This window comes from Varroa destructor, unplaced genomic scaffold (assembly GCF_002443255.2).
Source record: "Varroa destructor unplaced genomic scaffold, Vdes_3.0 BEIS01000007.1, whole genome shotgun sequence".
NCBI lineage: Eukaryota > Metazoa > Arthropoda > Arachnida > Mesostigmata > Varroidae > Varroa > Varroa destructor.
This window is the reverse complement of record NW_019211460.1, coordinates 29892257-29907360: the sequence shown is the minus strand read 5'-3', so window position 1 is coordinate 29907360 and position 15104 is coordinate 29892257. Positions and strand designations below refer to the sequence as shown.

Here is a 15104-nt window from a genome sequence, read left to right as displayed (position 1 = left end):
TATAAAAATCCTACTATTCGATAGAAATGTCTATTTTTAACTTGGTTAACAATGCTTTGTTATTATTAGGGTAAGGCAGCAATATAACCAAACAGGTAACAGACGAGTTTAAGGCAATCTGTCTTATTATTCTGTCTGTAATTTTATTTCGTTGACACGTATATTCTTATTTGTAACACATTATACAAGATGAAAAACGAATTCACTGAAGGCCAGAATAGTTATGTCATTAGCGCACGTCATCGCTATCTTCATCATCTCGAAGATCGATGTCAACAAAGCCCGATTCATCATCACGTATTGCTGTGTATCGGACGACAATGTCCGACTTACTGGCGTCGACTTCATTACTACTACTATAGCGTGCACTCCCTCCGGTCATCAGGTAGGTGGTAAAACCTTCGTTCGGCCGAATGAGCCCAGGAACGATAAACATCAGAGCTACTAGAACGGTTAATAAGGGAAAGCACATAAAAACGTGATGAACGTAGAGCGTCAATGCTACCCCCCAGATAAAGACAAAACTCCAGAGTACAACGAGACCTTGAATACTCAACAAAAGCTGGAACGTTGGTGACATTGCACGCAGAAACATATCGTAGCTTTGCGGTTTTTCAGCTACGATTTGTCAGAACCATCGAGCCATAAACACCAATTCGTCAATTATCAACCTTAATTCTTCCGTAGACAGGTGCACCAGCAGGCAGGGGACGAAGTTTTAAGGCCAAATGGTACTTCGATGGCAACAGCTATTGAATTATCTAGAAGAGCGAAGATGATTGCTTAAGCACCACCTTTACGGCCGGCGTACAGCATTCTCTTTGTTGTTATCTAATGGTGCACCTTCAAAAATACATTGATTCATATACGCCGACTGTATTCATCCAAAATGTAATCGTTGAGGCTCGCTGAATTCGAACGGAAACGTCTTCTTGAACGAAGCAGGCGAAATAGAACGTGATGTATATTTCCTAGTTGTAGTTCCTGATGGTTGCACTTTTCAATGTGAAGATAACAGAGTAGATTTACGGTTCCAATGGTGGCACAGGCTTGATGGGCCCTATTTTGAATAACTACACAGATGATTGTCTTTCTTTCTTTTTTTTTTTTTCTATTCCTTCATATTTTATCGGTTTAACGTACTAGTGAAAACACTCATTGGCGAGGCCACTGACTCCTGCCTCCGTTAGCCGACATGCCTTCGTCATTCGTACCTATACGAGCATAGTTTCGAAATTTCGCTTTTGCTGTGCACAGAAAGCCGTACATTTGTCGCCCCGACCAGCATCAACATTCAAGCGAAGTCAGTGCAGCGAAACGACACATTCGAAGGGGCGCGTCTGTTTTGCAAGACTATCACCACAACTGCCGTTCGAACATATAGATAAACAAATCAACCGTTGCTGTATAGCACTCGAGTTGAAGAGATCGTCACTGTTGTTGGCATGGCCTGTACTCGCTTTCCTGTCCCACTGCCTGTTTATACTCTCCAGCGCTTTTAATTCTGCGCATCATCAGGCAGGCGGTGGCAGCCCCGCGTATCAAACGAAACCAATAACAGCCACGGTTATTCTATCTTCCAGCCACTTGTTTCAATGCAACCCTTCATCAGTCAGCGGTATGAAAGAGCAACGAGGTGACCGTCATTCCTGGTAAGCTTATGGCTATGTGTTCTGCTCTCCAGAACAAACTCTTCTTGAATACGACTTCGAGTGTGAGGAGTCTGTGGCAAAGTACCAGAGCCATATGAAGAGCACCGAAGCCAGCGCCGTCACAGACTCTGTACAGCATATACACATACACATCGACTTTATCTTTACCTAAAATCCATGATGAGTAAGTATTATTATGGGATAGGCCCTCAGTGTCTTTAGTAGTCGATGAGTTCGGCGTTTGTGATTCCAGCCACTGTACAACAGCGGCGGCGGCGGCGGCGGCAGGCACACCGCCGAGAACGCCAGCTGTGCGCGGTCTTTAGCTATAGGTTTCCTTCCTCTCATAATATTGCTGTGCCGGTGGCTGTTAAATGGCCGTAGGTAGTAGGGACGGATTCGTCGTACTCGACGCTGTGGCTCTTTCTTTCGCGCATTGGCCGTCTGGCAGGAGCGATACTGGCGAAATGGTCTGACTTTCGTTTAGCTTGTCTCGGCTAGCCCGTTTTTCAGTTGCTAGATGGATAGTCACCAAATGAAAAAACCTTTTCTGCGGAACCAAAAAGCTAGTGCGAACTGGGCTTTTAAAGTAATCGTTTGCTACTTTTACTAAACCCTAGACCCTGTCTTTTGTTACATTGGACAGACATTCTGATATGAAATCGAACCCACGCTCACAGATGCATTTAACTTTAGCAGCTGTTTTAAGTTAGACAATTCGCTCCATGCTGGGTTCATGCTAGCAAATGGCTCGTAGTAAGTAAATGAAAGCTGCTCTACCACATAATAAAAAAAGAAACTGACAATACCAGTTAATGAACGCGAGTAATAGCTCCCAGCTCAATAACACGATGCCCAGAATATCGTGCTAACATTAGTGATATATTTTATTGTGGTATATTAATTAAGTCGTCTTGGTTGGACCGTTTGGCATATATAAGAGACATATCTAAAAAAAAAATATTAAACATTTAAAAAATCCAAAATAATTTGACTGGAAAGTTACTGCAATGGTGGGTAGTGACATAACGAGTAACTTTGGATTTGCAATCTTTGTCCATATCCGATAAGTTTGGACGTCGGTCCATCAACTGAGCTAAGAATGGATAATATATGCATTCATAATACATAAATATGAAATGAAGAAACATTGGACACCTCATCGGCGTTTATCAATGATACAGTTATTGATGATTGTACATTGTGCTAGTAATAGGTGTTTTAGTGTGGAACGCTTTGAGGAAAGCTCAAAAGACTTTTTCTGTTTCTCTTCGAGCGTCCTTCTATTCCTTGATCTATAAAATCTTACCTATATAATAATTAGGAAGATTATTTTTATTATTATATTTTAGGAAGATTATTAATTATTATTATTAATTAATAATTATTAATAATAATTACTCATATACATATTATTGCGCAGTGTGCCGATTCTTTTTGCTTTAAGCATACAAAAAAATCCCATACGCTTATGGGATTTGCCTTAAAAGTATGTGTTATTTACATTTTTCTATGGGATTCTATTCATTTCGAAATAAAGCGCGCTGATTTCAAGCAGCTAAAGGACTCTAAATAAACAAATACGCTTCAGAGTTTTTGATATTCTGAATAGGTTTGTTTCGGGCTTTCAACTAGATTAATGTCACAAGTGGCAGAACCAGTGTCGCAGTGATTAGATGATGAGACCCTAGAAGTTTTTCTATAATTTTTCTTTATAGAAAGAGACAACTGGTACGCATACACGAACAAACCGGCACGGAACGCTTTATTTCATACCACAAAAAACATTGAGCATTCTTAGTTAATTTTTTCCTAAAGTTCCGTCACTTTTATGACTAGGAAACACTGACTACGATAATAGAAAACGACAAACTCGTACGTATATGGAAAAAAAAAAACTTTTTCCATTGGCGTATATTTGTTTTAAATTGCTTAATCATTGCAGTGCATCTATATTTAGAGTTTTATGCCCGGTAGCGCCGTTAGGCATCCCGTCAGACGGTTAACTGGCTTCCGAAACGAACCTAGGTTTGAATATAGACCATAACGTGTCCCTATGAGTAGAGGGCAAACACGTGTAAATGCCTACCTTCGTGTAAACTGATGACGAATATAAAATAAAGCAGTGAAAAGGATAGCTGTTGGGCAGCTGATTTACAACATTCTATAATGCTGCTACACTCCTTTAGTATGCTGCCTATCAGTTCGCCTATGAAAGGGGTACAAGAGAGAGACCATCGATTCATGGAATGTCGTCGGTGGCTAGGCAACACTTTCTCGGGACTCTGCTTGACACTGAGTACAGATATAACGTGTCGACGATGCTGTATAAGAGCAAGTGTAAGTTGTCGCTCACGATATGTACACGTGCATAGAGGATTTCTTACTATTAGGCTCTTCCAATATTTGGCTAATTTCTAACATTTCTAATTTCTAATAAATATAAAATTGAAACATAGGTGATTTTGTGTCCTTTCCCCTTTTACTGCCTCTCCGCTCGGGTCTTCCCTGTCGCTGTCTCTCGTCCAAACGTTCGTTGTAATTCCGCAATGGCGTGAACTGACTATTGTACCGGGTTCAGGTTCCAAGGATGAGCGTTCCGGGTGAGGAAAGTGCATTTTCGACAATTCGTCCATTTCAGCTTTAACCGAGCTCAAAAACTACAGAAGCAGCCCAAGGAAGGGTTGTTATTAGACTTCTGCCAAGGTCAAAGATAAGATCTTAGATCAAGGAAGTGCACTCCGCCTCGATCGGCCATTTGACCACAAATGAAAAGCAAGCTGTTAATTAGTGAAGAAAATCAGCCAAAAGAACTAAACTATTGTCAGGCATCTTGCATGTATGTGATTTCTGGACTGGATGAGGCGCATAGGAAGACAAGATTTGCCATGTGCCCTCGGTATTACGCCCGGCGTCAGGGGACACGCCACAATGATACGTTGCTCTCTAGATTTATCACCTGTGATAAAAAGTGGATTTTTACTTCGACATAAGGCAGAGAAACAAATGACTAGCTCTGAAGAATACGCCTGAGTCCAGAGTAAGGCCGGACCTTCATTTTAAGAAGATCATCATTTGAATTTGGTGAAACTAGAGAAATCTCCTACGCTGAGGAATGTTTAGAACGCAAGGATCTATATAGAGCCTAATCACATCCTGTAAACGAGGCTATCCAAGAAAAAATTCCCATCAAGTAGGCAGTCATCTTTCTTCACAACAGTACCAAGCCGCGCATACTAAATATTGTAAAAATCGCTCAGCAAGAGTTTGAACGGGAGATTGTTTTGCAGTCATTGTACAGCTTAGACGTCGCTCCAACGGATTACCATCTACTCTGCTCACAGGCAAAGAAAATTTTTAACCGTTGATTTAAATGTAAAAAAAGCCAAAACCTGGCTAGAAGGGTTCTTCAACCCCAGAGCTAAAAACCTGTGGCGAAGCGGAATAACTAAATTGGCTGCGAAATTGTATAATATTGAGGAGGAAGACGGCAAATATATAATAAATTAATTGGTCACTGGGAATCGGGTGAAACGCTACTTTTTTGTTAGATGAAAAATCGAAAATACTTGTGCTTCAACCGAGTAAATCCCTTAAAAGTACTTACTTAAGTTTGCCTATTTCGCCTGCTGCACATCCTAGCATAGATATACGCTATCGTATATCTACTCGATGAACAACATCGAGTAACTGCCGTACGTGAGCTTTTTAAGGAGAACTGTTATATACTGTACTTCTTTCGGTAATTAACAGCTTCCTTTTACTAATTTTCACAAAGATTTAAGCTAAAAGAAACACGGTGTTATCGAATGCTACAGTAGCACATGGCTAAGGCAGGTTAAATTCGAGCAAATGCGAGGTCTCGGGTTCAGCTCTTCCCTAAGACTCGGAGGTTTTTCAAGCAAGGAGATAACCAGCTTAGCGTCCAGTGACGTTTAGCCAAGGTCGATGCCATTATATTACCCATCCGTACGATCCTTAAGTTGGTCTCCACCATGCCGGTTGACTTCACTGGTATCGACCATAACCTCTCTGTAAAATATAGAGCTAAGTCTTATAATATCAAATTTGATGGCAACCCTACCTACAAAGATAGAGTTTTAGATATTTGTAGATTCAAAGCTTCATCGTTTAAACGGTTAGCAAACATATTGGTGTATTGATTCAATATATTATTGAAGATAACTGGCGTTAGCAAAGTCAATTCTAATTAACTAACCAAAAGCGGCCATTGTATTTAACTATAATTTAAGTTCTAGATTTTAAACTGTAAAACCTGTAAAAAAAAAAAGCTGGTGTCCTTTAGAATATTCCTCATACTACATCCATCCATGTGGTGTTACAGCCGCCGCAAGTGCGCAATTAAACTGATCGGATTTTAGTTTTTTCCACTAGAAAAACACGTTATACTAGGTACCAAGACAAATCGTGCATCGGGCCCATGTTAGCTGTTTCGGAATACCTATCGTTTCGAGGCACGATATATGTGTGTCTGTCCTTTACGAAGAATTAAAAAAAAAAAAATATTTAAATTTACACGATTTTCACGTTCAGTCGTTTGAGGGTAACTAACTTTGAGTATCGCTTCAGACGACTGGCTCATCCCACTACGAAACAAAACGCGTATCTACACCTAATTTAGGACACAGACCACCTTAAATGTCTCTATACATCGTAGCTATAGCTATATCGTACTCTATACCCGAACGAGAGTCTATCATTCAAAGGGGACATGACACGTTTTTCGACAAAAACAAGACTAAGCACACCAACAAACGCATTGTACGAATCACAAAGTATGTGTGCTGATATGGTTAAGCAATCGCGACGTTTCGTCGTTGTTTATACCGATGGCGGCGGCGGCGGCAGCAAGCAAGACGAAAAACTATTGCAATAATAACTAATAATCATCTGACTCAACCTTTATTAACAGAAAAAATGTAGTAATGCCCTGTTCGATCGATAACAAAGGCTTCAGCTTCCTATTGACACAATTCAATTTCAGGACGAATAGATATTAAGTAAAGAAATAACGTTTATCGTAAGAGAACGATTAAGTGTAGGCCATACAATAAAAAGGCACTGGCCTGTTTCGACCACAGCTGATGAAGTTCCAAGATAAGCCAATACGGCTGAGGCCATGTACAGAGAATCGCGAAGTTTAGGTGGTTGGCGCTCTCCGCATAATACCTGCTGTAATAGAACATACCCAACAAGTCGCAAGACGTTACTCAGCAAAAAGCAAACATGTATAGCTTGCTTTATCTATATTATAAAACTATCCTCGACTGTTTTTGCTGGCAGCCGAATTCGAAGATATCCCTAAGTGTTTCTCGGAATCTAGACGGTAATCCAATGTAATGCAACTATCCATATAAGTAAATTCATATGCTCCATTTTGCCAGTTGACTACCAAAACACGCCCACCGAAAACCTCCTTTACAGAACCACATATCATTTTTTCAGGTCTACGCTTAGAATATATAACGAGCCCTAGCTAAATCTGCTGTCGGCAAATAATGTCGTTCTGAAGCAGTCAATGACGTATGCGTATTCTAACAAGTTTCTTAGCTGCTTATACATGCCTACTTGGTATCTGGTTATTCCACATTGAAATTCAGAAGTTCATAACTTTCAGGTTTCATACACCAGTCGTTCGGCGGCGGCGGCGGCGGCGGCTGCGGAGGCTCTCAGTTATATTCGTATCAATTTTCTTGTTACTGGACAATATAAAATCTTCGAACCATTTCGGTTTATTGCCATGGGAACGACGACGAGATTGACGACTGGGGGAATACGACGGCTGACTTTTTTCATTAGGATCCCCCCGACGGCGACAAAAACCGAGTTCTTGGTTCGCATCCTTCGACCGTGGGGTTTTAGTCGCTTTTCCACGGCATGGTATGGTTAAAGACCCCCATTCATGTTCGTGTAGATTATTATTGTTACTACTTAAAGTGAGAGACAGATCTGATTTGCCAGTTACTGCAGTTTCGAAAACGATCTCTTTTTTAGCAGATGCCCAAGCATCGTTTAACATATGTTCTATATTAATACTCCCATCAATGTCCTTTGACAAGCTTGAGAAGTTAGTATGAAGCTGTTCGCAGGGTTCTGTGCAAACGAACGATCCAGAAGTATACGATCCCTGATGTGGCCTGCCGACATGCCGGGCTTTGGACTACTAAACACAAGAAATTCGGCTCTCCATTTATCGTAGGTTTTCAGATGTATGCCATGGTGCACGTGCCATAACCTGGCTCTCCCCTTAAATTTCGATAGGATAACACTCCTATTTTCTGACCACTGGCCAACATCCCTTGAGATTTCTAGTCGACGTATCCATTCTTCTGCACTCAGCCCACTATCGCTACTGTCAGAGAACTCTTCAAGTTGAGCAGCTGTGTCCGCCATCGGTTCCCGTAGATGATTTAGTATACCCAGAACTGTTTGTAGATCTGTACTAAACAGTTCCGATTGAATCAAGACAGGAGCTGTCCATTTGGCTCCAGCGCTCCCATCCGCATTTGTGACAGCTTTTTCCTTCATGGTACCAAACAGTAACACTTGCCGCTTCTTCTTTTGAATCTAACAGATCGTACCAACTATACATGTAGCAGAGCAAGCGAACACTTACAATAATCACTTAACCACAGTTATACTTAATACGGTGATCTTTAGATCGTGTTGAAAACCGCTATTAAGCGAGCAAATGTCGCGCGTAGAAATACTTCCATTTCACACATACACGCACTAGCAAGATAGATTACTTGTCAGAAACCAAGGCAAGTTAATTACTGATGGCTTCAATGCTTGTCCGTCAGTTTTGCATAAGACGCGCTCTTGCAAAAATAATTAACGAAAATCTTTTTTTACAAGAATTAACACCGCCGCAGTTATTCGTATGCAAGCCACAAATCTGCCACAAAACACGTCACCTCCCCAAAGGTGGGCGAGCGCGAAAGGCGCCAAATGTGAGAGGGTGCAGACCAGCCCACTAAAGATGCAGACGCAAATCGCGCGCCCACAAGCTGACCTATTGAATGTCACAGGCGTAACATGGTATCTCGCAAGCTTAACTGCTAATGCTTAATGTATAAAGTTAGTAGATACAGGATAAGTACTTGAATTAAACATTTCGGCCTGGAAATAAAGATTCCTATAACGAATTTTGTGTGAGCATTTTGTATGTGCAATGATTTAACTTGCGTTTATACAAATTGCATCCATGGGAATGACAGAATGAGTTTCAAACAAAGATGCGTATTCATCTATAGCAACGTCCAAGACTCAGTGTATGGCGTATTGTCATCACCTGGCGACCTAAAACTAATTAAGAAATATTTGAGTTTCATGCCATACAGGCAGTCGAACCTATGAAGCAACCCAGGTCGATGGTCGGCCAAAAATCTTTATCTAATCAAGATATGGGCGGGAGATATTTTATATAGCCACCTACGTTTAAGAAAATGTACGCACTTAATAAAAGCCCCTAATTGTTAACCTTAGCGAGTATCGATTCACTAATAACGAAATTTTCTTTTTTTTTCGTCTTTCAACGAGAAGAAAGTGTTTCTGGACCGTTAGGACGATTGTAGATTGACTTCGATTGGTTCTTCCGCTGAACCCCCGCTCTTCACAACAATATTCTATTATATTACCACGTTTTACTATCTCTCTCTCTCTCTCTCTCTGTCTGAATAAGGGTAGCTCGAAAGTGACTTTTATTTTCTGTCACAAACAAGGTCACTGGATGTTTTCCGTTAGTTCAGACGTATCACTTCCGTGTCTTGCCTAAAAAAAGGCCTAATATTTATGGCCCTGTGGAAACAAGTTTGAACAGTTAATTTTAGATAATGTTTATGCTCAAGTTTAAATTTTGATTTGTTACAAAGCTATAATTCGAGAGCGACGCATAGGCTCTCCTAGCGACCAGTGAAGATTGCTGAGAAGTCCTACCTTAATCATACCGAGCCCAAAGCTCGTTTACCCACTAGGTGTAACTGTGTGACGTACTCACTATATTTACGTTACCAAAAAAAAACAGAACGGATACAAATAAAAGCCTGTAATAACACCACAAGCACGCATACGGGCTATGTATGTACGAAATTATGTGTGCCGTGAGCTGTGCCAATCAAGGTGTATGTGTCTTCCTTTTTCGGCTTTACTCGGACATTTGTAACGCGTCGTTGTTTCAGCCTAGTTCAAGGTCTTTCGAGCTAAAGATAGTCTAAATGGTAAGGAGTCATTTAAATTTCCTGAGAGTATTTTTTTCTGCTGTTATTTTGATTATCGCGTCTGTGATGACGTTTAGGACCCGCAGCAGATATATATTTATGTACAGCCCCCGGCAACTTGCGGATAGCGCACCATTAGGTTGTCATTACTGATCGCTCATGCCTGAATGACCCACAGCTGCTTTGTTTTAAGTAGCATTCCAGCGTTAGATTTAAACGAGACGCTGATGGCAGATCACATAAACATATACTTTTTTTTACTCAGATGTGCAATAAAGATTTTTAATCTTATTCTGTCCTATTTCTATATAAATGTGTACGGGTGCGAAGGATCCCATTCTGCTTCGACAAATATTTTACAATGTGTGACAGCCAACTTACATTGTATATCGTACGCTTCTGTCTGTGTTTATAAGCAAAGGAGCTTAAGTTTTTGAGCGAATTACAAATAAATCTGCGCTATAAGGCAGTGAAAGATGAAGTTGGATATTTGGATATGGTATTAACTTAAGAGCACATTTTCTCAATAGCCTCCACTCTATCTAGCAATAAGTATCTGTTATACAATATGGCATCAAGTTTAATTTGAGTACGGCATTTTCAAGCGCAGCGATCGCTTTACAAGATAACCTTCAAGCCTTGTCTAAACGAGAGATCCATGAATAAAAAATTTCTTTCTTTTAACCGGTTTTTTTTTCATGAAAGCTGGTTATGTTTTGGCCTTAATAGGCTTATACTACACTTGGTTATTTGAGTCGTTAGTTGTTGCTTTCAGCCATCACGGAATGAACGGAATGATCAAATACAGCATGAAGTTTCAGATTTGAAAATAGGTCTGCTACCTATCGTTTGTTAAAAGCCTGTACTCGGTCCGCTGACTTAATCTGTTAGGCCGAGCCTCAAGAAAACTATTGCAGGTGAATACTGTTCATCCAGACGACGCTTTGGATTACTATAAAATCCTGGCTTTATTCAAAGGGTCTATCGTAGTAATAAACACATCATTATATCATACGAGGCTGTTTTAGGTTTCGCCTATTTTCCAGACACTTTTATTTTGTTACTCTCTGTTTAGTTGACGATCAAATGTTGCATGCGTCGGAAGGCTATAGAGACGATGTCACCGTTGTTCTAGATTACAATGTTTTGTCTCTTGCTAGGTGGGTAGGTCGGCTTCCAAAAAGAGTATTCCCGTTTTTCCTATTCGCGTTTCAGTGCAATCAAAAGCTGCCAAAACAGCCCGGGATAACTGCAGCGTGTACGATAGGAATTCTATAGTTGAGAACATTAAAAGTGGCTCACTAACTTCGACCTACTGAGCTATCCCTCGACCTGGTCGACTTTTGAAGACAAAAGAGGATTGTTTTGAATTAATTTTAAGGTGGATAGTTGTTCCATAGGTTTTTACCTTCTGTAAGGCCCTCATCGTACGGGAAATAATTTTATTTGGGTAGTTCTGACACTTCCTTGACATCGGCAACACGCTTATGTAGCAAACCTAATGGCTTCAGTCATCACAAATTGCGCACTTTTGCTTATCAGCGATTTCTGCACTTTCACTGTTTAATATTAATCAGTACCTAACTAACCTTCAAGATAGTCACCGACCCCAGAAAGTTGACAACTCCATTTAAACTCGTTACTATCTAACGTTTCGTTTTATGACTCAGTTCAACATCCAGGCTAGTTCTTGATAGTCTCAGTTTACTATAAGCAGGTGAAGCTGCGCTGTTCTGAGTACGTTATTGCAGGTTGTGTGCATACGAAACCGAACGCGTCTACTTCGGGGCTCCGACGATGGTGTACAAATAAGATTCGAGAGCCGAAAGCTGTGTGGCACTCGAAGGTTCTGGGTCGACCAAAGGAACGTAATTAATATGTATTTGGGTATCTATAGTATAAATTTTATTTTTGGAATACGAAATCGTTCCTCAGGCGTGTTTCAGCAGTATGACTTGAAGTTACTCCGTTTTATCCGGAGATAAGAGCGCGCTATGAGGGAAACAATCTTACCTCTGAAGCCGTGGGCTACAAACATTAATTTACTCATCAGATGTTTAATTTGCAGTTATAAGTTGCGCGTGAATCAATATGGCCAAAACGAAAATAAGAAGGCAAAAACCAAAGGTAGAATCTGATCTTTCTTCCGATATACTCATTTCAGAAAAAAATGTTGATTTTAATTAGCTAGTAGTAATACGTCAAAGAAAAAAAGTTTTTACTTAGCCTCCATTTGTTGCGCCTGATTTGTCCGTAGACAATTACCCACTATAATAGGCGACCCAAAAATACCTGCGAAAAGCTAATTGTAGCTAAATGAAAGGTGAACTAGAAAGGCACGAGTCTGTGTATTGGGAGACCCGAAATCGTATCTCCGCTTTTTCTTTGTTGCTTTATTACCGTCAGGTAACTACTGAACATTTCGATGCAATTGATTTTTTTGCAAAAAACATGATTTCGTATTAGCTCGTGTCTGCTGTGCGTTTCGAGCTAGACCGTAATCAGACAGAGAATAGTCAACTTATCCCAATTGGGATTGACTAAAATCTCTTGTCTCAAAAACTAGCCAGCTTTCACGGTTCGTCTACCTATTTCGTCCGATATTCAGTTGCTGTGCTACCACCTGGAAACAATGTCTCTCAGAATTTCTTCCGCTTTATGACGAAACAAAGCAGACCATGTCTTTGTTTCGTCATGAAGGTAAACTTGCAGACGATGACCCGCAAACAACCGTGTATACATAACAGTTTATTAGACTGAGTTATGCTTGTCTTCTGAGAATATTGTATATTAATGTGTCATCTGCAATGACGTCGACAGACGATTTCATCTCATAATCAACTGTCTGGAGTAATGGCTAACAGCTTAAACTGTTAGCCATTACTGCTGTCAAAAAAAAATAGATAATTCCTTAGGAAACACACAGTTTCAATATGTGTTTGTTAGATTTATAAATAGCTATTAAAGCTAATTAAACCCAACTCAAATGTTACAACACGCCACCCATATATGCAGAGTAAATATGCACGGGCAGCCCGTAGGCGCACGAAAGGGCAATGGTTCTAGTCCTGGTGCTTTTGGGACGATTAAGCCTTAGCCTTCGTCAAAAGGAAGTGTCTGAATTTTTAGGAATTTTCAGGTTTACGGCTACTCTAATAAATGCAATTGTCATCACATAACATCATTTGTTAACAGTTTTTCAGAGCAGACGAATCATAATAAGAAACGCTGCGTCATTCACGTGTCGTAAAGTCGTGCCGTCATTACACTAAACACATTTTAACAATCGATAACAATAATGTATTCTTTTTGCCCACGCACCACTTAATCAGTCCCTCTGTCAACTGCGAGCCTACTTTTGGCTACCCCCAATTCTCCATTACAGGCTACACGGGGCATTATCAAGCTATTAGGCCACAATAATGGCTGAGTATAATTATCGTAAGCATTATAAATTAGCCTAAAAACTAAACTGTCATCAACAGTTTTGTTACCCGCCAGAATGTACAGGATACAGTAAAGCCACTAATGACTAGGCCCAATCTCAGACGACAGGTTTAAGGTGCACGATTCAATTTCCCTAATTTTTCCACGACTGTTGCTTGTCTGTGCAGCATAGGCCTCTTCTCACAAATAAGTCGTTTCAATTATATCAGACAAGTCTATCATGTTGTGTGTCAGAGATCCAGTTCTATCTATACTTGTACAACTAGGATTTATATATAGAAACTGACTTCCTTCGAAGTACAATATTCCCTGGCAAAGCTTTTTCAGTTTGAACGTGACGTTCAGGCAGCATCCTATTGGTGGTTTTCAAAAGTAGCTTCATTTATTCATCATGGACAGTATCTTTGGAAAGTCAGACAGCTGCATGTTTATTCCAGAGTTAGTCAGGCCTCTACAGGCACAGGGGTTGCCGCCTAGTCAACCTACGTACCTCAGCAAATTTCCATTGTTTATTCTAGATGGATTAGAAAGAGATTTGTGGGAAACGTACATTGACAAGGTATCGGAGAGAAAGTAAAATATTCAATTGTATAATTTTGATAATGCAATTTTTCGTTTCTACTCAGATAAGTGGGTGCATTGTACCACAATTTCCTATGGCCTTCAGTATATGTATGGCCTGGGTTCTGAGCCTTATGCTCTTTGATTAATGAGTACCACTAACGCGAATAAAGATGTTTTGCGAAACATATCTAATTATATGGCCATTTCCGCGGTAGCATATATGAACAGAAAATTCGCACATTGCAAAAATTCACAAGAAGTACTGATACACCTGACTGCAACCGAGTAAAACATCCTAAAGAAGAAAGTAAGCAACGTGTCAAGGCAGTTACCGCTATACATCTGCCTTTATCATTCATCCCATATTTGGGCTTTCAGAGCGCTCACCTTGCTTCTTGCACAAACAAACTCAAACATAGGTTATTTCAATGAAATTCAGTGCCATAGTTAACAATGCGTACTTTTGTACGTTTTCTAGAAACATTGCCAATCTGTCTTAGGTAGTATTTTTTTTGTAAATGCCCTGTTGTTATGTCTCAATCAGCTGATCTAAAGAGCTCTATAATATGAGAATGCGGATGGATCATTGATCCGATGGGGGCCTAACGGCAGGCAGAGCTGTTCGTTACAATCTGGGTTATACCCAAGTCGCGGTGCGCAACAGGTGGTACGAGTGTATAGTTCGACGCCTATAATATATTGTGTGACTCGTTATAGAACTACTTCAGAAACTAATAATTAGCCAAAAAAGCATACGACGACAGGTTGGCGTCGTGCCTTCTGTAACAAGAAATACCTGCACATCCGTGCACTTTTTTCTTTACTTAGCCTGATTGTTCCAACGGACTATGCTAATAATAGCAATGCACCTTTCCCGTTAACGTTCAAATATGGCGCGCGATATGAAACACACTGTCGGCACTCACTTGTGTTACATACCTATGATCACTATTATCTTTATCTTTGCGCACAAGCAAAGTTGACTGGTGCTCGAGGTTGCTTTCGAAATATTTGACGATCTCAAGGTGACAGGTAGGACAGATAGCGCCGGAGCTGGTCGTTTGTATAATTTAGGGCGAGAATATATCAGCTCTGTGGTAGAAGTGGTAAAACGGCTAGTGAAAGGGGGGCAAAACGCAGACGGCCCAGGACGTCGTTAGGTCTAACGGATCGGGAAACGACTATTAACGATCTTGGAGTT

The 15104-nt window shown here is 40.4% G+C and overlaps 1 protein-coding gene across 5 annotated transcripts; it reads left to right on the top strand.

Annotated features, from left to right (window-relative positions):
• LOC111254820 (uncharacterized) lies at positions 1–5186 on the top strand. 5 transcript variants are annotated; one of them, XR_002675204.2, is made up of 4 exons: positions 1–385; positions 1584–1836; positions 3842–3992; positions 4234–5186. XR_002675204.2 is itself a non-coding variant. In XM_022816069.2 (3 exons), exons 1-3 carry the CDS (start codon positions 224–226, stop codon positions 4257–4259), a joined length of 339 nt encoding a protein of 112 aa, XP_022671804.1. In that variant the 5' UTR covers positions 1–223; the 3' UTR covers positions 4260–5186. The 5 variants fall into 5 exon arrangements, 2 of the variants coding, with proteins under 2 accessions (XP_022671804.1, XP_086831235.1); XR_015317291.1 differs by having other exon boundaries at positions 1–1836; XM_022816069.2 differs by lacking the exon at positions 1584–1836.
• Positions 5187–15104: the final 9918 nt, after the last annotated feature.